The sequence below is a fragment of the Danio rerio genome, chromosome 3, assembly GCF_052040795.2.
Source record: "Danio rerio strain M-AB ecotype USA chromosome 3, GRCz13ab, whole genome shotgun sequence".
Lineage (NCBI taxonomy): Eukaryota > Metazoa > Chordata > Actinopteri > Cypriniformes > Danionidae > Danio > Danio rerio.
Window position 1 is genome coordinate 19,229,597 of NC_141023.1, and position 26,047 is coordinate 19,255,643.

General features: G+C 35.4%; 1 protein-coding gene across 1 annotated transcript in view; it reads left to right on the top strand.

Annotated features, from left to right (window-relative positions):
* Positions 1–26,047, top strand: part of mrc2 (mannose receptor, C-type 2) — an 85,723-nt gene that overhangs the window by 14,082 nt on the left and 45,594 nt on the right. Inside the window, exons 2-5 of the mRNA XM_087244207.1 lie at positions 10,615–11,037; positions 22,739–22,912; positions 25,101–25,265; positions 25,434–25,547. Coding sequence (XP_087100333.1) covers positions 10,615–11,037; positions 22,739–22,912; positions 25,101–25,265; positions 25,434–25,547 — 876 coding nt within the window. The remainder of the gene's footprint in view (positions 1–10,614; positions 11,038–22,738; positions 22,913–25,100; positions 25,266–25,433; positions 25,548–26,047) is intronic.

Here is a 26,047-nt window from a genome sequence, read left to right on the forward strand (position 1 = left end):
CTTTGTAGTCTTCTTAATCTTTGTTGTCTTCTTCATAGTCTTTTTAGTCTTCTTCGTAGTCTTTGCAGTCTTCTTAATCTTTGTAGTCTTCTTCATAGTCTTCTTCGTAGTCTTCTTCATAGTCTTCTTTGCAGTCTTCTTAATCTTTGTAGTCTTCTTCATAGTCTTTTTAGTCTTTGTAGTCCTCTCTGTAGTCTTTGTAGTCTTCTTTATAACCTTTGTAGTGTTCTTTATGGTCTTTGTAGTCTTCTTCTTAGTCTTTGTAGTCTTCTTCATAGTCTTCTTCTTAGTCTTTGCAGTGTTCCTAATCTTTGTAGTCTTCTTCTTAGTCTTCGTTGTCTTCATAGTCTTTTTCGTAGTCTTTGTAGTCTTCTTCATAGTCTTCTTCGTAGTCTTTGCAGTCTTCTTAATCTTTGTAGTCGTCTTCTTAATCTTTGTAGTCGTCTTCTTAATCTTTGTAGTCTTCTTCTTAGCCTTTGTAGTCTTCTTCATAGTCTTCTTCATAGTCTTCTTCGTAGTCTTTGCAGTCTTCTTAATCTTTGTAGTCTTCTTCATAGTCTTTTTAGTCTTTGTAGTCCTCTCTGTAGTCTTTGTAGTCTTCTTTATAACCTTTGTAGTGTTCTTTATGGTCTTTGTAGTCTTCTTCATAGTCTTCTTCGTAGTCTTTGCAGTCTTCCTAATCTTTGTAGTCTTCTTCTTAGTCTTCGTTGTCTTCATAGTCTTTTTCGTAGTCTTTGTAGTCTTCTTCATAGTCTTCTTCGTAGTCATTGCAGTCTTCTTAATCTTTGTAGTCTTCTTCATAGTCTTTGTAGTCTTCTTCATAGTCTGCTTCATAGTCTTTACAGTCTTCTTAATCTTTGTAGTCTTCTTAGTCTTTCTTGTCTCCTTCATAGTCTTCTTCATAGTCTGTAGTCTTCTTCGTAATCTTTGTAGTCTTCTTAATCTTTGTAGCCTTCTTAATCTTTGTAGTCTTTTACATAGTCTTCCTTTTAGCCTTCATAGTCTTCTTAGACTTCATAGTCTTCTTAGCCTGCATAGTATTTCTTCATAGTCTTCTTCATTGTCCTCTTTTTTCGTCTTTCTTTGTTGAAATATTTAATCAAGCTTTCAAGTGCATGTTCAATAAAAAAGGTCAGTAGGAGTTTGCATGTTCTCCCCGTGTTTGCGTTGGTTTCCTCCAGGTGCTCTGGTTTCCCCCACAGTCCAAAGACATGCGGTACAGGTGAATTGTGCAAGCTAAATTAGTATATATGTGAATGAGTGTGTGTGTGGATGTTTCCCAGTGTTGGGTTGCAGCTGGAACAGTATCTGCTGCGTATAGACATTTGTTGGATAATTTGGCGGTTCATTCCGGTGTGGCGACCCCTGATTAATAAAGGGACTAAGTAAAAAAAAAAATGAATGAAAAAAGTACATACTTTTAAGGCATAGTAAAGTATGCGAATTGGGAAAAGCAAAGGCTAGTTTTAAGCAAGTATGTTGAACGAGCAGCTAAAATATTTTTGAATGTACAAATTTATTAACACAAATAAACATTTCTTCTGTTTGTAGTTAATGTTGTAATAATTTGTAATTTAGAGTTAAGTTATTATTATTCACTGTTATTAACTGTTATCATTGATCCATTAAGCACTATATACTGTTAAAGATATACTAATCAAAGTACTAATAAAATGTTACCTTTTTTATTTATTAATATATTATTTGTTAATAATCAAATCTGATCTATGATGTTTTGTTTGTAAATAACTATTATCATTCTTTTTTTATATACATTTAGAGTGTTACTGTCATTCTTTATGAAGTAATTAATTAATTAGTTAATTTACTTACTTACTTACTCCCAGAGCCATTTATATCGAAGTTGATATTTAGCCACACCATGTTTGTATTTAGTAACAGCTATTTTATTTTATTTTAACATTTTTTTAGATGTGTTGTTAGCCCAACGCTCAACCTCTAACCTTTGAGGACCAATACATTCACACAAACACTATGGACAATTTAGCTTACCCAATTTACCTATAGCACGTGTCTTTGGACTTGTAGGGGAAACCGGAGCACCTGGAGGAAACCCACACAAACACAAAGAGAACATAAAACTCCACACAGAAATGCCAACAGGCCCAGCCGGGGCTCGAACCAGTGACTTTCTTGCTGTGAGGCGACAGTGCTAGCCACTGTGCCTATTTATGTACTTACTTAGTCTGTTACATTTGAGACAAAACCTGAAATGTATTCCTCAAGAACTAAACGAAGAACTAAAAAAATGTGCGATCAAAGAGTGTGATAATATTCTTAAATTGCATCATAAAATTGTCCTTCATCATTTCCTTGTTCATTCATTGGCCCACAGCTAGTCATCTCAGTAAAGCCTGATTCATTATGAAGCATTAAGGTGATGCTGAAGCAACCGGCGTCTGACTCTGCTTTGCCCTTCATCTGTCAAAATCCGAGGCTTTGATGTCTGTTCATTCTTCCTCCTGAAATCATGTGTCCCCAGGGTCTCACCTCCACCAATCGTATCCCTCACTCGGATCACATGATTTCACCCCCAAAACTCTTGCAGGAAGACCGAGAGACTAATCCTGGTTTGTCACGGATTGCATGTCATTAATACGTGGAATCTGGGCCTCACGGAAAGAATTGTCCTAGTTGGATTGTTCGCATTTTTAACTCTTGTCATTTCACATCTCACGAGTTCAAAGCTTGAGGTTTTTCCTTAGGCCTTTGCAAATTTTTGGTGCAACTGTGTGCATTTAAAGATAACGTTTACCCCCCAAAAATTAAATTTACTCGCACTCAAGTGTTTCCAAATATGCAGTTAAAGTCACAATCATTAGCCATTTTTCTTCTTTAAATATTTCCCAAACAATGATTAACAGAGCAAGGAAATTTTCACAGTATGTCTGATAAATTTTTTTCTTCTGGAGAAAGTCTTATTTGTTTTATTTTTGCTAAAATAAAAGCAGTTTTCATTTATTTTAAAATCATTTTAAGGTCAATATTATTAGCCCCTTTTAAGCTATATGTATTTTCCATTGTCTATAGAACAAATCCTTTTTATCTAATTGCATGCCTAATATCTAGGGTCAAACAGAATCTGCAGTCTTTGCTATTTCTGTGGAGAATTTTGCTAAAAATCTGTGGATTTATGCGAAATGATTTTGGTAGTATTATAATTAAAAACTTAAAACATGAAGTAAATATTTATACCTTTATAACTTTTATTTAATATAAACAATACAAATCCAATAAGATCCACATTATTTGGTAAACAAAGCAAGTCTCTTATATAATTTATCCACTAAAGGACGGAAAATATGACTTTAAAAACTGTATTGTTAATAAATAATATGAACATTTTTATATTAGTCCATAATTATACTGAAATTAATTTAAAAACTGAATAAATATAAGTTTACACACATTTACACAAGTAAATAAACAGGATCTATGATGGGCTAAAAATCTGCGAAATTCTGCGCACGCAGATTCCGTGTGGACCTACTAATTACCCTAACTTAAATTGCACTTTAAGGTGAATACTAGTATCTTGAAAAATATCTAGTAAACATTATTTACTGTCATCATGGCAAATATAAAATAAATTGGTTATTAGAAATGAGTTATTAAAACTGGTATGTTTAAAATTGTGTTGAAAAAATAAATAGAAATTGGGGAAAAATACACAAAGGGCCTAATAAATTTTTACACTTGAAATTTGTCAAATAAACTAATGAATTATTTGTCAAATAAACTCTAGCAAACATTACACTCACAATATGCCTTCATTTACTTGTATTGTGTTAGGATCACCAGTGGTCTAGCTACTACAGATTGTCAAAGATCATCAAAGACTGATAATAAAGACTATTTAAGCTGCACGCACACACACCTCAGGCTGAGTCTTGCGATATTGTAATGTTTTCATGTCCGAGTATTATCCTGTCTGGTCTTATATGTTCTGAGCCTTGCCTTGTTCTTTCTACCTTTTGCCTGCTTGACTACGACTTGACCCTTATTAGACTGTTTTGATAACCCTTATTAGACTGTTTTGCACCAGTTATGATCACTGCCTATATGACTACTCTGCTATATAAATGCTGCATTTGCATCCGCACTTCCTTGCCAGCGTTCCCTTCACATTACATCTTGTTTACTGTTGGTTACTAGGTTACCAATACTACAGCCAGCTGCTCTAACAACCTGATGTAAGATTGATTTCTTGTTAGCATGTAAACCTGGCTAGTAGCTACAAGTTTCTAAAATTGTTCAAAATATATACTTTCTGGGGCGGTGCAGTGGAAAGTGCTGTCGCATCACAGCAAGAAGTGTCGCTGGTTCGAGCTTCAGTTGGCATTTCTGTGTGGAGTTTACATGTTCTTGTTGGTTTCCTCCGGGTGATCCGGTTTCCCCCACAATCCAAAGACATATGCTTTAGGTGAATTGGGGAGGCTCAATTGTCCCTAGTGTTGTATGTGTGTAAATAAGAGTGTATAGGGTGTTTCCTAGTACTGAGTTGTAGCTGAAAGGACATCCACTATGTAAAACCTATGCTGAATAAATAGGCAGTTCATTCCGCTGTGGTGACCCCTGATTAATATAAGGACTAAGCCGATAAGTAAATGAAGAAATGAACTCACTAAGTCAGTATAATGGTGAGGGGACTGATCGATTATGCCTATTGATAGAAGGTTTGTGAAGAAATGTCATGCTCCATGGTAAAAGTATTTTGTAGTATTTTTAAAATACAAAATACAGTGTTTTAGTTTGATAATGGTTGTGGCTGCTGTAATTTGTAGTTTATTTGATACATGCAAAACAGGTATTTGGTATTTTAATTTAAAACAAATTTCATAGTATTTTTGCTCATCTCTGAGAGTGTGTAGCTATTATAAAGGGTTACCAAATAGAGTAATGTCAACACAAACAAAATAAAGTGTTATGCAGGGAATTCTGAGAATGTCAATTAATGGTTAATGGCTTTAGCTATATTTCAAATTTTTCATAGAGGAGAGAAACTCAAAAAAAATTTATTTTAGGGTGAACTATCACTTGCAATAAACATATTCTGCAAAAAAAAAAAAAAAAAAACTTTGTAAATGTCTGCAGCCTGTTTGCTTATGTAAATGGATGTTGGAGTATGGCATGATGATGTTCAGAAGTCTCCTAGTCTGTCTTTTGTTTTCAAAGTAGAGGAGGTCCTGTTTGTTTTCGGATTGATCCCATTTCCCTTTCCCAGCTTTAGAAGTGCTCTGTTTGGAAACACAGCTGTGTTTCTTTCGGGTTTTTCTTCAGGCTCTTTTCTCTTGCTCTGATTTTGGTTCTCTCTGATGTTGCGGTTGTAACCTTGCATTCCCCCCTGCAGCAATGAGAGGGTGAACGAGAGAGAGAGACAGATAAAGACACAGAAAAGCAGAATGAAGGTATAAAAAAAAACTCAGACTGGCTCTTGGGTTTGGCTCCTCTGCATTAAATTCAGCTCTTCTCATTCGGTTGCTGAACAAACCGTGCAGAAGTCAGGTCTGACGGTTTTTGTGTTTATTATTTTTGTCATGCGAGTATGCGGTACAGTAGCTTCATCTAATGAGACACAGATAGGAAGTTCCTTCTCAAAAATCTAAGAAAATAACCAACGGTCCTAAGCCTAAACAAATATTTCGAAACATCAGCTTGAACTCGATGACAGTTCACAGGATAATGCAAAACATGTATTTGTAAATCACTTGAAAGCTTCCAAAACAGTTAAAATGCATTGATTTAATTTTCATCTAAACAACTTGTTCATAAATTGTAATCTGTTGCTGTCTTAACTTCAAGAATATGGATCCAGATCAGTCTCAAAACGAATGCATTTACAAAATAAAATTCATACACAATTTATTCATTCATTCTTTTCTTTTCGGCCTAGTCCCTTTATTAATCTGGGGTCGCCACAGCGGAATGAACTGCCAACTTATCCAGCAAATGTTTTATGTCATCACTAGGAAACATCCATACACTCTCATTCACACACAAACACTACAGTAAATTTTGATTACCTAATTCACCTATACCACATGCCTTTGGACTAGGGGGAAACCCGAGCACCCAGAGGAACCCACGGGAACAAAGGGAGAACATGCAAACTCCACAGAGATTTACATTTACAATATTTAATTTGTCAATTCAAAACACAATTCGTAAATACACAAATCCAATTAGTAAATTCAAAACAATTCATAAATACCCAAATCCTATTCGTAAAGGCACAAATCCAATTTGTAAATTCAAAACACAATGCGTATATTGAAAAAACAGTTTGTAAATTCATTTAGGAAAATTATTATGATTTTTACTTGTAAATTCGCACATTGTGTTTTGAATTTTATGAATGAAATTTTGTAAATGTGAATTGTAAATGAATTTTATTTTGTAATAATTTTTGAGACTTATCTGGCACCATACAAGAAGATCAAGTCAAAATTTGCAAGTAAAATAATTAACTTTTTAAAATAATTATTTTTTAATTATAATTAATTATAATTATATATTTTTTATTGTAATCCATGATTGTAGCATGTCAGACTGCATGAACATGGCTCCCATGTCACACCTTAAGATCTCTGCTGTCATAAAGTCAGACTGAGTGACAATTGAGACGCGCTAAACAGTTTTTCCCCGGAGTTTGACGTCATCCACCCGTGGCACTTTCACTGTCGCGTTCTGAAATGATTCCTCACAGCAAACGTAAACAATCTGTTGCGGCAATTTTGCTCAATACATGTCTCAATAATAAAACCAAGAAGAAAAATCTGTTTTGACATTTCCCCGCTGTCATTTGAATTGTCTCATGGATTGCGTCATAAAATTCGGTGCTCCTATTTGTTCTTGGACTCATCAAAGCTGTTGTCACAAAGTTTCTGAAATCTTCTGACACTGCCAGAACTTCATCGGAGGAAAAATCTGATTGCTACAGGCAATAAGCAGCTGTCCGTGAACACATTAAATCCACGATCAAAGATCATCAATTTTAGCCTTGGATTCCAGGAACCTTTTAGGATTTTCCAAATTTGTCTCGGATGACTAAATCGTGGCTGAAATCTCACAATGTGATCAGGGCTTTACTTAAAAAAAAATCTTATCTTAGCTTCATTATAGATTTTTTTTGTTTGTTGCTGAAGTGTTTTTTTACAGTGATAAAATAATTCCTTAATTCAGTACAGTACAATAATTCAGTACAGTGTGTAAATATCATCAGTTTTCATGCATAATTTTTTTGTTACTCTAGCATTACAGTATATAATGTAATAATTTAATGTTAAAAACACACTTTGATAAGTGATAGACAAATTATATTTTGGATTTAGTTTAAATCTTTGTATTCTAATGGTATTGTTTTTTTTGTTTGTTTTAGTTAGTTTGTTTTTTTGTTTGTAAGTGCTGTTGATTTTGCAATGAATATATTTACTGCTGCTATGATTTTAACTTAAATGTTCTTTTAAAAAGAAATGAATGCTTTTATTCAGCAAGAGTAAAATCAGTTAATGAAAGATGGTAGTAAATACATTTCTAATCTTGATTTCTGTTTTTAGAATATATGATTTCTAATTCTTTCAAATAAATGTTGTTCTGCATTTTCTATTCATCAAAGAACCACATCCGTTTCTTCATAATTGATGAATCATTTCATTTCTTGAAATATTTCAATTAATTCCTATGATTATAATAATGGTGAGGCTGCTCAATGGTTAGCACTCACAGCAAGACCTGGCTCGAGGCCCGGCTGGCTCAGTTGGCATTTCTGTGTGGAGTTTGCATGTTCTCCCCATGTTGGCGTGGTTATCCTCTGGGTGCTCTGGTTTCCCCCTCAATCCAAAGACATGCGCTATAGGTGAATTGAATAAACTAAATTGGCCGTTGTGTATGAGCGTGTTTGTGAATGAGAGTGTGTTTGGGTGTTTTCAAGTAGTTGGTTACGGCTGGAAGGGCATCCACTACGTATGTGCTGGAATAGTTGGCGCTTAATTTCACTGGTGACCCCTGATAAATAAGGGACTAAGCTGAAGAAAAATAAATGAATGAATGATTATATTGTTTTATGGTTATAATGAAGTTTACCACCTCTTGTTTGTGTACGCTCATACAAAAGAGGAATGTTGCCAATGTCTGCATTCTTTCAGGGCAGTGTCTGTTGGGATTTAGTTTTTTGATTTGTTTTGCTTTGTTTTTGTAAATTACTATCTATTTGCAGTCAGACATTGTGATGTGTTCCAGAAGCAAAGCTTGCACAGAAGCCACACACACACACACACATTGAATATAATCAGAAACGGCCAATTTTTCTCTCAGACAATTACTTTTCACCTGTAATTAAATCAGCCTTTTAAAAGCAAATTCAACGCCCGTGATAGAAACATTCTGTTGGAGTGTTTGTGCAGGATTTGTGCTTTGCTTGCATTGGCAGTGAACGACTTGTTTTTGTTAAACATGTGAGTGGGTAAAAGAGAATCAGTGGGCTTTTGCTTTTCTTACTGCTGTAATAATATACTAGGATAATAGCTGTCAGGCAAAAACAGTTTTGGTCACATGACATTAAAGGTTTGATGGAAATTGGATCCGTCTTTCAGTTTAATGGGGGGTAAAATCATTAAAACAGTCTGAATGTCTGTGCTTGGCATCAAAGGCAAGACAATAGGATTTTAATTGTTCTCACCATACTTTCTTAGTTGATTGATTTTTTTTATGAATCACAAACGTTTTTGAATTGTATGTTTAAGTGGAAATTGCTAATGAAAGTTTTTAATTCATGTTGTATTTTTAGCACAAAAATATAGGATGAAGTTAATTGATGATTGGATTATATTGGATTGGAATGTCCTTATTGTCCCTGAGGGTATTTGGTTGACAGCAATAGCCCATCAGCACCCAAACAAACATAAATAACAGTAAACAATATAAGTAATCTTGATCATGTAAAATATTCCTAAAAAAAGAGCAAATTCAACTTAAAGCTTGTTTTTAACTCAGTTGCAGTTGGAACAAATGAAGGCAAATATCTTTTGGACCTATATAGCCCATCTGAAATAAGTAAACCTTCTGCCTGATGGCAGGAGACAAAACTTAGAACAAATGGTTGTCATCTGCTAAAATGGACATAGCCCTCTGTATGACTCTTACCTCATACACATGCCCAGTGTTGTTAAGATTTGAGATAGGTGATGAATTTTGTAAGTCTGTTTTTACTTGTCACTTTCAAATTAGCATAGCATATTACTGCAAAAGTTAAAAGAGACTCAATAAAAGAAGGCCTATCCCCATTAAATCTTTTCAAATTTCTCAAATAGAACAATTGTTGATTCGCCTTTCTACAAATAAAATTTGTGTTGGCCTCAAAGTTCAGTTTATCATCCAGGATGGTGCCCAGGAATTTATACTCACTCACTGTCTCAACAGCAAAACTGTTTATACTAGTAGCAGTCTTTTAAATTGAAATATTCACAGCTCAAATAAACAGCTATGCTACATTTCAGGACCTAAAATTACAAACCTCTGTAATTCAAGTCACTAAAATGCAATATATTCCATGTATTATTTTTTCCAGTTAGTGTTATTCAACAGGCTTTTTATTTCAATATTTTTGGAACTGATTTTGTTTCATATAGTAGCAATAAAAATAGAGCTACAGTGAAAATCAATAAGCATCTCTTTAGTTTTTGAGACAATAAGTTGATGAAGTCTCATTACAATTTTAGGGGTTTTATTTTTGTATTTCTTTTTATCACTTCAGATTTGTTTTTTTATTCTGCAAAACGCCAGAGTAAAAAGTACATTTTTAGCTGTTTTATAAAATAAAATGTATGAAGTCAGACAAACCTATGAACAAATTACTTAAAGAAAAAAACCTTCAGAAAGCTGATTTTAATAAAACTGCATGAATAAAATCAGCAAATGATCAACAATGTCAACAAAAGAAGCAATCCCAAAGGTATTTTGGATGTTTTCTTTGCATTACATACAAAAAACACCTAAAAACACCACTTAAATCTCAAAATTGACAGGTGCAATACAAAAAAACAAATAGTTTTTTTTACTTACTCGGGCGACACGGTGGCTCAGTGGGTAGCACTGTCACCTCACAGCAAGAAGGTCACTGTCTCGAGCCCTGGCTATGTCAGTTGGCATTTCTGTGTGGAGTTTTCATGTTCTTCCAGTGGGTTTTTTCCATGTGCTCTGGTTTCCCCTACAATCCAAAGACATGAACTTTGGGAGAATTAATTAAGCTAAATTATCTGTAGTGTATGTGTGTGAACGAGAGTGTATGGGTGTTTCCCAGTGTTGGGTTGCATCTGGAAGGGCATTCGCTGCATAAAACATATGCTGGATAAGTTGGCGGTTCATTCCACTGTGGCGACCCTTGATTATTAAAGGTACTCAGCCAAAGGAATATTAAAGAATCAAGTTATTTATTCAACACTCTCTCCTTAGTGATCAGTTCATAATTACATTTTCTGAGTTATCAGATTTTCTTTGTACTATTGTATAAAACATCTTTGTTTTTAATATTGTAATTTCTATTATTGAAATTATTAATATTGAAATTATATTATTAACTCTCTCTCTTTTTTTCAGCACATACAGATGGATCAGACACATTTGCGTTTTTCCACGAGGGTGCACAGGGCTGTTTGGGGGTCCGAGACCACGTGCTTCACCTGTCGTCATCCTGTAAGGGTGAAGCCCAGCTATGGAAATGGGTGACCAGGAGTCGGCTCTTCAACATCGGCTCATCCCTCTGCCTGGGCATCACTGTGGGCAACGTCAGCACATTTGGTGACAGGTCACCGCTCGGTGTGTTTCGCTGCGACTACGAGCCTCCACGGGTGCGCTGGACCTGGAGCTGCAGCAAGTTCTTGGAGACGCTTGAAACGCACTTGGCCTCTCCTAAATTACTCCTCAACAGTGGTAATGTGTCAACAACTGCAAGACCACCATCCAAGAAGCTTCTCTGGAGAGTCTATGACAATCAAGACCTATGTGCCAAGTCATACCGAGGTCAGCACTTTAAATTTTTGCCTTTATCACAGTTACGTTATCATAATCTGTCTAACATTGTCCACTCTAAAGTGTAAAAAGACTTCAGTGTGTGCGCGTCTAAGAAAATCTTTTATTGGGTGATCATTGTTTGCAGGTGTGATGGCTAGAGTTTGACTATATTTGGGGTTCTCTTGTGTTTCCTGCATCAATGTCAATGTCAATGTCAATTTTTTTCATATAGTAAGTAAGTAAAGTTTATTTTTAAAGCACATTTACTCCAGTTTGGCACTGACCAAAGTGCTGAACAAAACCATAGCACACACTCTAAAAGAGTAAAAGATAACAATAAAAGTAATAATAGGAATAAAAGTATTACAGCAACAACCACAATAAAGATTAAAAGCCTGAGAATGCAATAGAATAAAAATGTGTCTTAAGTCTGGACGTAAAAATAGAGAGAGAAGAAGCACTTGTAATATCCGGTGGTAGCTGGTTCCACAAACGAGGAGCAGCGACTGCAAAGGCTCTTTCCCTTTTCAATTTAAGTCGTGACCGAGGAATTTGAAGCAAAATTTTATTTGAGGACCTAAGAGACCGAAGAGTTGACTGTAAGTTAAAAAGCTCTGATATATAAGAAGGTGCTTGCCCATTCAGTGCTTTAAAAACAATAAGTAAAATCTTGAACTGAATTCTAAAATTAACAGGAAGCCAATGAAGGGATGCTAAAATTGGTGAGATATGAGCATGTTTTTTGGTGCCTGTTAAAAGTCTAGCTGCCGCATTTTGAGCCAACTGCAACCGTGCCAATGAGGATTGGGGGAGACCAACATATAAAGAATTGCAATAGTCTAGGCGGGACGTGATAAAAGCATGTATGACCTTTTCCAGATCTTGAAAGGAAAGAATGGATTTGAGTCTGGAGATGATCCTCAGCTGATAATAACTATTCTTAACCACTGAGCTAATTTGTTATAATGCTAATATAGCATTATTTAACACAACCAGAGGTTGACCAACGTGCTGCACAGTACAAATCAAAACAGAGAAAAAACAAATATATTTATAAAGTTATAAAATTATAGCTAAAAACATACAATGTTCACTGATAAAATGCCAAATCAAAGAGGTAAGTTTTCAACCTAGATTTAAAAACAGACAGGGACGAAACAGATCTGATACAGAGGGACAGATCATTCCACAACCTAGGACCAGCTACTGCAAAGGCACAGTCACCTCTGCATTTCAACCTAGACTTCAGGATACATAACAGTCTCTGGTTAGATGACCGAAGAGACCGACCAGGCTGATGCTCAATTAACATGTCTGACAGATAAGAAGGTGCCAGGCCATTTAGGGATTTAAAAACCCAGTGAAGCATTTTAAAAGTGACTCTATAGTGCATAGGCAGCCAGTGCAAAGAGCGTAAAACTGGTGTAATGTGCTCATGTTCCTTGGTACCTGTTAAAGTAGCCTTGCAGCAGCCTTTTAAACTAATTGAAACCGAGATAAGGTTTTCTGATCCCAAAGTATATCCCAAAGAATCCCAAAGTATAATGAGTTACAATAGTACAATCTAGTGGTCTGTTTATGGATTATTTTTTCAAAACTTTTTCTAGATATTTTGACAGTTTTTCAAGTCGAAGCTAAAAGAAGCAGGATTTTACCACTGCATTTTTGTTTGTCAAAGCTAAAGCCACCATCCAGAATAACACCCAGATTGTGTGACCTGATGAAGAGCTTGCAGGTTGAAACGTTGTCTAATTAAGTTGTCTTTTGAGAGCTAAAGTGACCGTGTGCCAGTTTAGGTGTCGCAGTCATATTAATTTAAAATGTTAACATATTAAAGCATATTTTATTCAATGTGGAAGTGTGCTCAGTTTTGCGATTTGTTTTAGAACTTCTGATTCAGTTGCCTATTTGAGAAATGACTAGGAACGATAAACAGCGGAAAACGGTCAAACTACATGATGTTTAATAAACAAATTTCAGGAGGAGCACAATCAATCTTTGACAAGGCTAGTTCATCACAGACAACCAATCTTTTATCCAATAAGCTCAAGACCTTAAAAAGACTATGAATAGTCAAACACATCATACCTCTGTTTTCTCTCGACTTCAGCATCCATCCACCACCCCAACTCCACACTATTAAACCCGATACCTATTTAAATCTGAGGAGGGAGCATTCTGAAGCTGGGCTAGACACTACACTCGGACCCTATATCTCTCTATCCTGATAAGGGGATTAACACAAGTTAGGGTGTCTTCCCGAGCTCAGTGCCCTCTCTCTGGACAGCACGCCAAATACTCATATTTTATTAAGTCAAATATCTGTGAGTGTGAACTTGTGAATTTCTCTACAAACAAGTGTTTGCATGACAAAGCGGACAAAGTAGATTAATGCAATAAGAAAATATCAGTTTGCAACATCAAGCCGTATAACAAGCGGTTTTTTACTTCTAAAAATGAATGGAAGTGAATGAGACTGGAAGTCTCTTGCCAAAAAGATGAACATGTCTGCGCCTACTCTTATGCGGAGAATAAGGTGAATAGTTTGTGATTGGTCTATTATCTTCTTATAATGCTGCAATTGTGTAAAGAAAAATAACTAATATTGGGAAACATCAATTTACTAAATAACAATGTCCTATTTTTATATATTCTATGTATAGTTCAGCAAAAAATGAAAATGTACTCACCCTCATGTGGTTCCAATCCTTTTGTGAATTTTCTTTTAAAAGAAGAAAACAAAAAAACAAGACATAGAAGATATTCTAAAGAATTTGAAAACCCGGTAACCACTGACTTCTATAGTAGGAAAAACAAACACTATGAAAGTCGAAAGTTACAAGTTTCCAACATACTTCAAAATATCTTCTTTTGTAGTGAACAGAGGAAAGAAACTCAAATATGTAAATGATAATAGAATTTAAATTTTTTTGGTAAACTCTCCTTTTACATGTTATTTATTACTGTTTTGTAAAAGTAGATTTTCATCTATACTTTATTCTTCAGCATTACATGATCCTCCAGAATCCATTAAAACAGGCTAATTCGATGCGATATAAACGTATATGATTATTGTTATTTAAAAAAAAAAATTCTTTGAATTCAAATGAGCTTTTATTTAAAAATGTATTAATTAAAACTATTGAGAACAAATAAATATCTTCACCGTCACTGTGAATTTAGTTGATCAAAATTTTGTGAATAAAAGCATTACTTGTTGACAAATTAATAATAATAATAATAATAATAATAATAATAATAATAATAATAACAATAATAACACCATGCTCAGACTTTTATTTATTTATTTTTTTTATTTTTTTATTTTTTTGGTGTTTTACAAAACCATACATAGTAGTATATAAAACTGAATAAGAAAAAGTACTGACCGTCTTAGTTTTCTCATGATCCCACTATCCCCTCAAAATAAAATAAAACTAAAATAAATGTATTAATTAAAAACTAACATATCCTCTGAAAAAATAAAAAAATATATAAGTTTACAAATAAAAAAGTAAATAAGTTCCCTTTAAGTCCATATTTATACTTTCCAGTAGCCACCGAGTGAAATTACTTGCCTTAAAAGGGACTTTGGTTTTATCCAGCTTAAGACTTATCGGATCCACATGTCATGGGATGGAGGAGTGACCTGTTTCCATTTGAGAAGAATGGCTCGTCTCGTAGAAAAAGTAATAACCTGGCAAGATGCAACAGTCAAGTCAACTCTTTCTAGATCAGGGATGCCCAAACTCAGTCCTGGAGGGCCGCTGTCTTGGATAGTTTAGCTCCAACCCTAACCAAACACACCTGGGCTAGCTAATCAAGCTCTTACTAGGCTTTTTAGAAACATCATTGCAGGTGTCTTTTGGCAAGTTGAAGCTAAATTCTGCAGAACATCGGCCCTCCAGGATCGAGTTTGGACACTCTTGGTCTAAATAATAGCATCATTAATTGTATCAAAAAACACAGGACCAGAAATTTGTCAGCTGCAGGCAACTTCACTGCTCAGACGTTTAAACAGTGGATTTTTGACTAACGATATTGCATTGTAGGTGGAGCTTCCAAACATGAAAGCAAAACCAAGCAGTTTTTCAAAAAGAAAGTAAGAACGGAACAGTCTCATTGCACCATTAACATGGTTTTGTCACACTTTATTTTGATGGTCCGTTTTTTACGTTGCATCTACATGCCAACTAATTCTCATTAGATTATAAATAGACTGTTAGATTGGGGTTAGGGTTAGTGTATGTGGATATGTACTTCCAAAGTTTCTTATAGTCAGTTAAATGTCTGTTAAAAGAGCAGTATCAGCAGATATTATGCAGACAGTCTACTAATACTCAAATGGACCATCAAAATAAAGTGTTACTCATGTTTTCCATCATCATTTAAACATTTCCCTCGAATGCTGAATGTTACACACAATGCAGTGTTTATTTGACTGTCCTAAGCATGTGAATCTAACCATATAACCATAACATTCTGGTTTGTAACTAATGAGTAAAAAGCTGTGGTAATCCTGCTTCTAAAGTTCAATTAAGAATCATTAATTCACAACCCATGATTAAGCATGATTTGAACAAAAAAACAACAACAACATGTGCTGTTATACAAGAGATGCGAAACAAAAAATGAGAAGGTGCTGGTTTAAACAGAAATAAAGGGCCTAATAATGAAAGTAGTCCGGACAGAGGAAAGGACATTTAAACGAGGCCACATGTCTTTTAGACCTCAGTGATATTTAGACTAGGATTTTCTCCATTTTGCCAAGGGCCAGTCTAAATTTGTCCTGATTGGCTGCTCACCAGAAAGGAGCCAATTAAAAAGTCTGGCTCGTGTTTGTATACAGTGCTGAGGCCCAGTCGTCTCACAGTCTGAATCCCATCCGACAATCTGTCTCTTAGTGACTAATTTAGACCTGAAATCACTGTTTGCTCATTACCCCATAGTAATCAAACTGTGCTTTAGCTGCTTCACATGTGCTTTCTCTCTAAGAAATGTGTTTAGAGCATCACAAGCCAAATATTTAGTTAAAAAATGATTCATATTTTTAAAACTGACAGGTCTTTGTTTAAAATCTGTAATGAAAATAAATATTTGAGTTTTCTTGTATCATTTTAGGTCAGTTTGACGTGCAATGTTTTGATTGATGTTTACTTTATCTTAACAGGAATTCTCCACTAGAATTGGGAATCCAGAACAGATTCTTATTTACAGTGAGGGAAAAAAAATTGAACATGCCACCATTCTGCACCAAGGTGCTGCTAACTTGAATTTTTCACCGAATGTTAGAAACAACCAAAGAAATCCATATATGCAAAAAAAATTATAATCTAATTTGTTTACAAATGAAGTTATGAGTGATAAAAAGAAATAACACAGGGAAAAGTATTGAACACATGAAGAAAGGGAGCTATAGAAAGGCAGTGAAAGCCCAGAGAGCAGCTGAAATCTCTCAGAAATTCTTCAGCAACCCTCTGCCTTTCATCATTGTAAATTAATATCAGCTGCTTCAGTCCAACATCTACAGATGATTAAGATGAAACAAGGATGGACATGTCAGCTAGACAATAATCCAAAATATAGTCAAGGAAACTCTCAAATGCTTTCAGTGAAAGAGAATGAAGCTGTAGAATGGCCTAGCCAATCGCCTGACTTGAATCCAATAGAAAATACAAATTAAAAATCAGATTTGATTAGGAATGAGACAATAACTGGTTTCAAAGTTTACAGAAGTTTGGAAAAGTCAAGGTTTTGAAACCACACACATTTTCTTTTATACCATTCCTAAGGAATATGTATTTTTGTTGTTGTTGTTGTGTGTTTTTTAATGAGTATTTCATTAGGTTTTTTTGGTGCAACAGTATCTACAGCAAAAGCACCCTCCAAATCAAAAGCTACTGGTCAGCCCACAATTCGGGAAATTCAGGAAACACGATCTACATTTTTTAAAAACTAATAAAGATAGTTAGTGATTTATTTCAATTGTTTGTCCTGACTTGTTTAAAATAACAAAAGCCAAAATATTTAAAATGTTTTTTTTTAACTAAAATATATTGTGTTCAAGGGGGGAAAATAACCTATTTTAAATCAGTAATCACAATTTGTAAAACCGTGATAAAAACGGTGATATTTTTATCTAAGGTTATCATACCGTCAGAATCTTATACTGGCCCATGCCTAGATTTGATAGATGCGACCCACAATACCATAAAGATTTTTACACTCTGTGGAAGTCTGTGAAAAACTCATGAGCAAATTACATGACTTCATTCTGCAAATGAGAGGTGTCTTATGTTGCCATCACCAAAAAGGCCTTTTATATAAAGTATTAAATGCGTTTCAGTGGTTCAGTACTTTCTCCGTGTGTCATCCTACGGTTATTACACATAACTAATTTTTTTTAGATTATTTTTGTTTTGTTTTAATTTCGTGTTTGTATTGTTTGGGTTTTTACCAAAATCTGGTCCAGTCTCAAGTAAACAGCTCCTTTAGAAATATTATTCCCAGGAAAAAACATGACGAGTTCAATACTTCTCTCCGCCACTGTATATCAGCACTTCACTTTCAAATCTTGTGACATTTGTCATGCCCCGTGTGTTTCCTTCATTATTCTGCCACTGTGCATCCACTACACAAAGGATGCTTCAGCCCTGTTGGGAGGTTGCTGTCTGAACTCAATGTGATGATTTTTGAAACACTGGGTGCCACACAATGACAATAATACTACACAAAGACAAGAAACAGACACAGATAGACTCTTTCAGAAGCAGACACTCCACCACATATTGTTTGCTCTCTATCCTCTCACTTCTGTTTCAAAGTTTGAGTGTTGTTGGCAAGCTTTTGACAGACACCTGCTTCTGAAATATGTCTGTGGATATTCCTTGTATTCCTCACTTTGTGGGCATTAGTTGTCCACCCAATAAGTATAACGATAAGAAAATGACCATTTTCTGATTAATTTTGGTCTCCATGAAGAACCAGTTCATAAATCACACATGATGGAGTATTTTGAAAATGTTAACATGCAGATAGTTTGCTGTGAGGATTGGGTTTAGGGTTTAGATTAGGGTAAGGGGATAGAATATACAATTTGTACACTAGAACAAGCATTACATCAATGGGAAGTGCCCATAAAGATAGCTGCGTGTGCATGTGTGTGTCTGTGTTCTCGCATACAAGAATGAAATGGCGTAAGCTCTGGAAGTTCAACTGAGAGTGAAGTTTTTGGAAGTGAACGTGTGTTTTTATTGAGTGTGTCCTACTTTTCCACATCTCAGAACTGCAGCAGCGGCAGAACTATAGCTCAACTATACTCTCTCTCTCTTTACTTTCAATTGGGCTTCATTTTTCTTACAGTATATAGTTATTTCTCTTTTGGTTTTGGTGCAACTCTCACACTTCCTTTGCCTTCACACGTCTACCGCTCTCTCCCTCTCTCTCTCTCTCTCTCTCTCTCTCTCTCTGCTCTCGATTTCTCTTTGTTAAATGAGAGTTAATCTGTACAGTCAGACAGAATGCCCAGGAGTTTCTATAGTAACAGCTGCATTCCAGCAGCGGAGCAACCGAGAGGAAGAAAGTGTGAGAATGCAAAGAGAGAGGGAGGGAACCAGAGTTCAGGAAGAGAACGGAAGTTTTACAACCACATGAACTGACTATTAAGTATAACATTTTTAAATCCTGTCCGTCTGTCTGGCTATCTATCTATCACAATTACTTGTTTCAAGGTAAACCACTGTAATTTTTTGTCATTGAATTATCATAATTTCGAAAACTCCCTCTAAATCCTGTAAAATTGCAATTAGCTGTTAAGTAAATGGATGTTTATATAAACAGTTAATAAATATATATAGTTATATATACAGTTAGCATACGCTGTATTCCTTTCATTTAAAATGTGTGATGCACACTATTGAGAATACTGAGCTGAAGGATGACTTTAAATAGCAAATTCTATCTCTCTATCTATCTATCCATCTATCTGTCTATCTATCTATCTATCTATCTATCTATCTATCTATCTATCTATCTATCTATCTATCTATCTATCTATCTATCTATCTATCTATCTATCTATCTATCTATCTATCTATCTATCTATCTATCTACCTGTCCGTCCGTCCGTCCGTCCGTCCGTCCGTCCGTCCGTCCGTCCGTCCGTCCGTCCGTCCGTCCGTCCGTCCGTCCGTCCGTCCGTCCGTCCGTCCGTCCGTCCGTAAATATGTTTCAGTGGTTCAGCACTTTCTCCTTGGGATGGTCCGTCCCAAGGAGAAAGTGCTGAACCACTGAAACATATTTAATACTTTATAAAACAGGCATTTTTTTTGTTTTTTGTTTTTTTTTTTGGTGATGGCTGCTTAAAGACGCCTCTCATATGGAGAATGAAGTCACATGCACTGCTCAGATGTGGGTTTTCCACAGACGTCAATAGAGTGTAAATATCTTGATGGTGCTGTGGGTCTCGTCTATCAAATCTGATCTTTAATTTGTATTTTCTGTTGGATTTAAGGTGATTGGCTGAACCATTCCACAGCTTCATTTTTCTTCTCTGAAAGCATTTGAGAGTATGCTTGGCTTTGTTTGGATCACTGTCTTGCTAAAGTGTCCACTCTGGTTTCATCTTCATCATCCAGATAATATAGATGTTGGACTGAAGCAGATAATATTCAGTTACAATGAAGAGGGGCAGAGGGTTGCTAAAGAAATACTGAAAGATTTCAGCTGCTGTCTGGGCTTTCACTGTCTTTCTACACCTCCCTTCCTTCATGTGTTCAATACATTTCTCTGTGTTGTTTACTTTTATTACACATCACTTCATTTTTCACATTTCATTTCAAGTCAATGGCACCTTTAGAAATATGTTTTCTGATAAAAATGGCTAATGTTCAATACTTATTTTCCCCTCTGTATCTGTCTGTCAGTCTGTCTTTATATTTTTATGTCTTTCTGTCTATCTTATGTCTATCCGCATATCTCTGTCTGTCTGTCTGTCTGTCTGTCTGTCTGTCTGTCTGTCTGTCTGTCTGTCCGTTCGTTCATTCGTCCGTCCATCTGTTTGTGTGTCTGTTTATCTATATGTCTTTTTGTCAATGTGTCTATATATCTGTCTGTCTGTCCATCTGTTTATCTATGTGTCAGTCTGTCTGTTTGTCTGTCTGTCATTCTAAATCTGTCTGTATTCTCTTTGTCTTTGTCTTGGTTGCTGTGTCATTGAAAACTTGTGTTTGTCTTCATGGACTATAACCATGCTTTTGCTCGAGTAGCATTACAGTGCACAATTGTAGTGGTTTTAGAACCTATTTTAACCCAGTTATGTCCCGCCACATGGTCTGACCAAGTAAGAAGAGCTTTTCACCCATGACTTTAGGCTACATTTTTAAACAGCAGCAAGTTGCTTCTGGGATAACTATTTATGATCAAATAATTGATGATAAAAGCTTTAGATGGCAAATGCTGTGTTCTTAATGATAAAAAACATTACCTCTCCTTTTCTACACTTACACATATTCATCAGCCGTACGCTTACCTCACATTCAGGAGATATTTACTGTTATCTATCTCACTCTTTCTGAGTGCCTTCTGGTTCATATGTGTCTCTGGTTCTCCATTAAAGCTAATATAGTTTTGCTGTACATTTCAGTTTAGCTTTAGTTCATTTCATTAATGCTTTTGTTAGTTTCTTATCTTGTGAACAAATTTCTTTTTAGTTTCAGCTTTAGTTTTAGTAATTCTAATTTAGCAGATTTAACATGACCAGTGTTGACCAAAGCAAAGACGGCAACACTTTAAAGAAATAATCCATTAGTTAATGTTTTTACTAACATGAACAAACAAAAGTAATACATTTTTTTCAGTATTTAATTATCTTTCTTAATGTTATTCATTCATTCATTTTCTTTTTGGCTTAGTCCCTTTATCAATCTTGTGTCGCCACAGCGGAATGAACGGTCAACTTATCCAGCACATGTTTTACATGCCCTTCCAGCTGCAACCCATCTCTGGGAAACTTTTTTTTTAGCTTTAGTTAATGTTATTTAAGTTAAATAACAATAATTTGTGTTAGTTCATGTTACCTCATGGTGCATTAACTGATATTAACAAGCACAACATTGGATTTTAATAATGCATTATTAAATATTAAACTATGATTAATAAATGCTGTACAATTATTCAATTTTAGCTAATGTTAAAAATTAAAAATAACCAAAAAACCATTACTCTGAAGTGTTACCGTAAAGTTTAGTGTTCTCTCAACATTTCAGATTCTGGAGTGCATTCAAGTTCTAAAGAAAATCATAAAAAATAAATAATCTTAAATAAAACAATTACATTTATATATGGTATTTAAGTATATAATTTCTCTCACCTTGGAAATGGAGGCTTGGAGGTTTATCTGATAATTGTAAGAAATAAATCTAAAAGACAATTGACTGTGTAAAGTCACGTAAAACAAAACAAAAATAAGATGCATATGATAAGTTCAGCAGCTAATTAGCCAGAATCAGCTGAGGTGAAGTGACGATGATCAGCCAGACCTAGCTGTCACTCAAGTGGCCACGGCCTTAATCATGCAGACCTTATATAACTTAATATAAATGAAGCAGATGACTTATAAAAAATTCACCCGCCTTGCAGTTGTCATGAAGAGTAATATTCACTCTATGAACCAAAATCATTCTTTGCATCAGGCTATAAACACCTTTTTTTCCTGTTGTAAAGTTAACAATGGGGTCAACAGAAATGTGCTCTATTATGGAGCCAGGACTAGCGGAATTTGCTGTTTCAGTTACTTCCGTATTTGCTTTACGAGGGAGAGGGGGAGGTTGCTACTTGAATGAGATGCATATTCAGAGTTCCACATGAGTTTATTAATTAGCAAATTATATAAATATAATGAACGTAAACGATAGGTGAGCAGGTTGCTTTCACTATATGGCATTAAATGTCATGTAAAAATTGCGTTTAAACTCACATTGTTAACATTTAACACTGAATAAAGCACATGAGGTGTACCTGAGGTGATTATTGTCAGTTTTCTGTTGTTCACCTGTGAGAAATAGATGCCGTTTCTAATGAATCAATTTGAGTTGTTGGTTAGGAAAAAAACTATAATATTCCAAATATTCCTTCTATCCGGTGCCATTGCTGTTATTTAGAAGATGGTTTAAATCACTTGCTCCTGTCCTCAATCTGGCAACCGGTACTTGAGTTTGTTTTGATCCAGGAGTGCAATACCTAGTTCAAACACTGAATCCCAAACAATACAAATGTAACAAAAAAGAAAAATAAAGCTTCTTCATATTAAAGATCATACTGTATATTTAATTAAACACGCCTAGTGTACGTATTTTTTATTTTTTTAAAGATAGTACACATTTTTTGTTTAATCAAATTATATATTTAATATAAGTTTGTATATAAGCATGTGCTTGATTAATGTGTTCGGCTGTAGGTAGGTCAGATTTTCCACAACAACATTAGTCCTTATACTGTATAAATTTGTAAAATAATTATTTATTTTTGCTAATTATTATTTATTTTCAATAAGTTTTTCAGTGACTTGTTTTTTACATTTAGTTTATCATTTATTGGGATTTTTTTCTATTATCACATTTCAGTTTAACAAAACAGTGATTGTAATAGTAGTAATAGTAATAGTCGTAGTTTCAGTTTTCCTTTACTAAAACAAGCTTGCTCTTCATCACAGAAATCTACACCATCCGAGGAAACTCTCACGCCAGCCCATGTTATTTCCCCTTCCTATACAACGGTCAGTGGTTCCACAGCTGCACCAGTGTGGGCAGAGAAGATGGTTTTCACTGGTGTGCCACGACCCACGATTATGGAAAGGACCAGCGCTGGGGCTTCTGCCCAATAAAGAGTGAGTCAATCCTGTTTACGTCATTCACAGACCTGATCTGTCAAATTCAGGACATTCCTGTACTGTTTGAGTCTGGCAGCTGGAATGCCAGACTACTGTACGGCATAGTGTGCATATTTGAAAAGTCAAAAAAAAAAAAGTGTCTCTTAGGAGAATTTTACAGTATTTATTACTGATTAAATTGAAAGATCTTATATGCAGTGGTGTAAAGTTACTAATTACAAATGCTCAAATTACTGTAATTGAGTAGGTTTTTTTCTCTGGGATTTACAAAGAAGTTTTATAAATGTGTACTTTTACTTTCCCTTGAGTATATTTTTAGTTCAGTATTGGCAATTTTACTCCACTTTTTTCCTTCAACCTACAGTCACTATTTTATATTTTCGTGTTTTATTGGGATTACAAAAATCATTAATTCATTCATTCATTCATTTATTCATTCATTCATTTTCTTGTCGGCTTAGTCCCTTTATCAATCTGGGGTCGCCACAGCGGAATGAACCGCCAACCTACCCAGCAAGTTTTTTACGCAGCGGATGCCCTTCCAGCCGCAACACATCTCTGGGAAACATCCACACACTCATTCATACACACACTCATACACTACAGACAATTTAGCTTACCCAGTTCACCTGTTCCGCATGTCTTTGGACTGTGGGGGAAACCGGAGCACCCGGAGGAAACCCACGCGATCGCAGGGAGAACATGCAAACTCCACACAGAAATGCCAACTGAGCCGAGGCTTGAACCAGCGACCCAGCGACCTGCCTCACCCATTAGAAAAATCAGTCCTGTGATTTCTGTCCAATAAAAAAATTATAGAAGGTAAAACACTTCATGATGAACTGCATCAAGACATGTACAATTTATAATTGCTGCAAACTGTTTGGAAGCATTAAAAGTGTCCAAGAAAATCTTTGCACACATTGACTCAGAGACTGTTTAGATGCATGTCACTGATGAGAAGGTAATGGATGTTTACTGTATGATGACTGAAGTGGCCATAAAAGCCCAGCAGACACAAGACATCAACATGACGTCAGATTGACGTTGTACCCTAACGTCACAAGGATGTTGCTATTTGTTTGGAAATAAAAAAAATCGAGTTGACATCAGAACTCAACGCCAGGCCGACTCCATTGTCCAATGTCCAACCTAAAATCAACCAAATATCAACGTCTAATGATGTTACAGCTTGACGTTGTGTGGACGTTACCACTATGACGTCTATCAGGATTTTGGTTGCCATACCTGATGAATAAATGTCAGTATTTGACGTCAATATGACGTTGGTTTAAAAAGTTGGCTCGACGTTGGATTTTGGTCACGTTCTAACACAACTTAAAATCAACCAAATATCAACGTCATTATTGGACATCAAAATATTGTTGTACTTTTCACCACTGCTTATTTGACCTTTCATCAGTATTGATGTCATCTGTAGGTTTTTAGTATGATGCTTGTTTTTTTTTTAAGAAACTGTTATATTTGTAAATTATGTATTGATTTTTTTTTTACCAATGTTACCATGAATATATATAATATACGATTCTGACAGGATGATAACCTTGGATAAAATATCATGGTTTCATGGTATCACAGTGCTGTGATTACTGCTTTAAAATATGTTTTTTTTAAATCTCAGTATAAAAACATTCTTTTCCAATTAGACACGATGTATTTGATCTTACGAAATATTTTAAAACAACAAACATGTCGAGCTACATAAATAAAACAAATCATTGACTTCTGCTACCGTCATTAGAACAGATTTCTTTTCAAACCGAAAAGTGATCTTGCGATATCTTTCTTTTCTTTAAATATAATGTAAGCCATTGTTCAGATCCATAGCATGCTTGGATGTAGGTGCATAAGTAAATAGTTTTTCAAATGTTTGTTGGGCTGACCTGTACCCTTTTAGTATAGATGGTCATTTGCTGCTGGAGAAACAGTTGCCCTAAAAATAGATTAAATAATGTTTGACAATATTTGTATAAAAAAAAAAAAAAACATGTATACCACAGAAACGGTGCCTTTTTAGCAGTTTTAAAACAGTGACTTCCAAACAGTGGTAAACCTTAAAACCATAGGTTATTGCCCCATGCCTAGCTGATATGGCATTAAAACATAAATTAATAAATGAATGCTTTTCCTGCTCACTAAAATGCATCTCTCTCTTTCCCTAAAGGTGCTGACTGTGAGACGTTTTGGGACATAAACTCTTTGATGGATAACTGTTACCAGTTTAACTTTCAGGCTACACTGTCTTGGAGTGAAGCGCGGACCAGCTGCCAACAGCAGGGAGCAGATCTGCTCAGCATCACCAAAGTAGAGGAACAAATCTATGTCAATGGTGAGAGACAGAGGGAAATAAACATGATTACGCTCATTACCATAATGGTTTGGTTTGGGATGGGATCAGAAAAGTGTTCTGGTAAAAGCCATTAAATTGCTGCTCTCCTTTTGTTTAAAGCTCTGAGGAATTTGTTTATAATGTGGGTGTGTGCGTGCTTGTGTGTAGGTTTGCTCATCGGATACAGTGCCACCCTGTGGATGGGTTTGAATGATCTGGATCTGAATGGTGGCTGGCAGTGGGCTGACTCCGCCCCTCTTAAATACCTAAACTGGGAAGCAGGTGGGGCCATGCTATTTAAAGACACACCTACATTTAACCACACCCACACAGAGACCGAAACCAAGTGGTACTCACTGCAGAGTAACATGGGCAGCGCTGAGCTCCAGCTGCTCCTTGCTGCACTTCTTCTACAAGTAATGTCACTCGGGGTTGGAGTTAGGGTTGGGGTAGGTGTACACATTAAAACAGATTATAGGAGGAGTAGCTGGAGCTCAAGCTCCCCCTCATTAGAGGTGAGCTCCACCCACGTGGCACTGCAGCAAGCATCTTCTCACTGAAACAGCACATTAAAGGGATAGTTTAATAAAAATAAAAAAAATACAATTTGGTAACACTTTATTTTGATGATCCATTTGAGTATTAGTAGACTGTCTGCTTAATATCTCTTGATACTGCTCCTTAAACAGACATTTAACTGACTATAAAAAACTTTGCAAGTACATATTAACTTACACTAACCCTAACCCCAACCTAACAGTCTATAATCTAATGAGACTTAG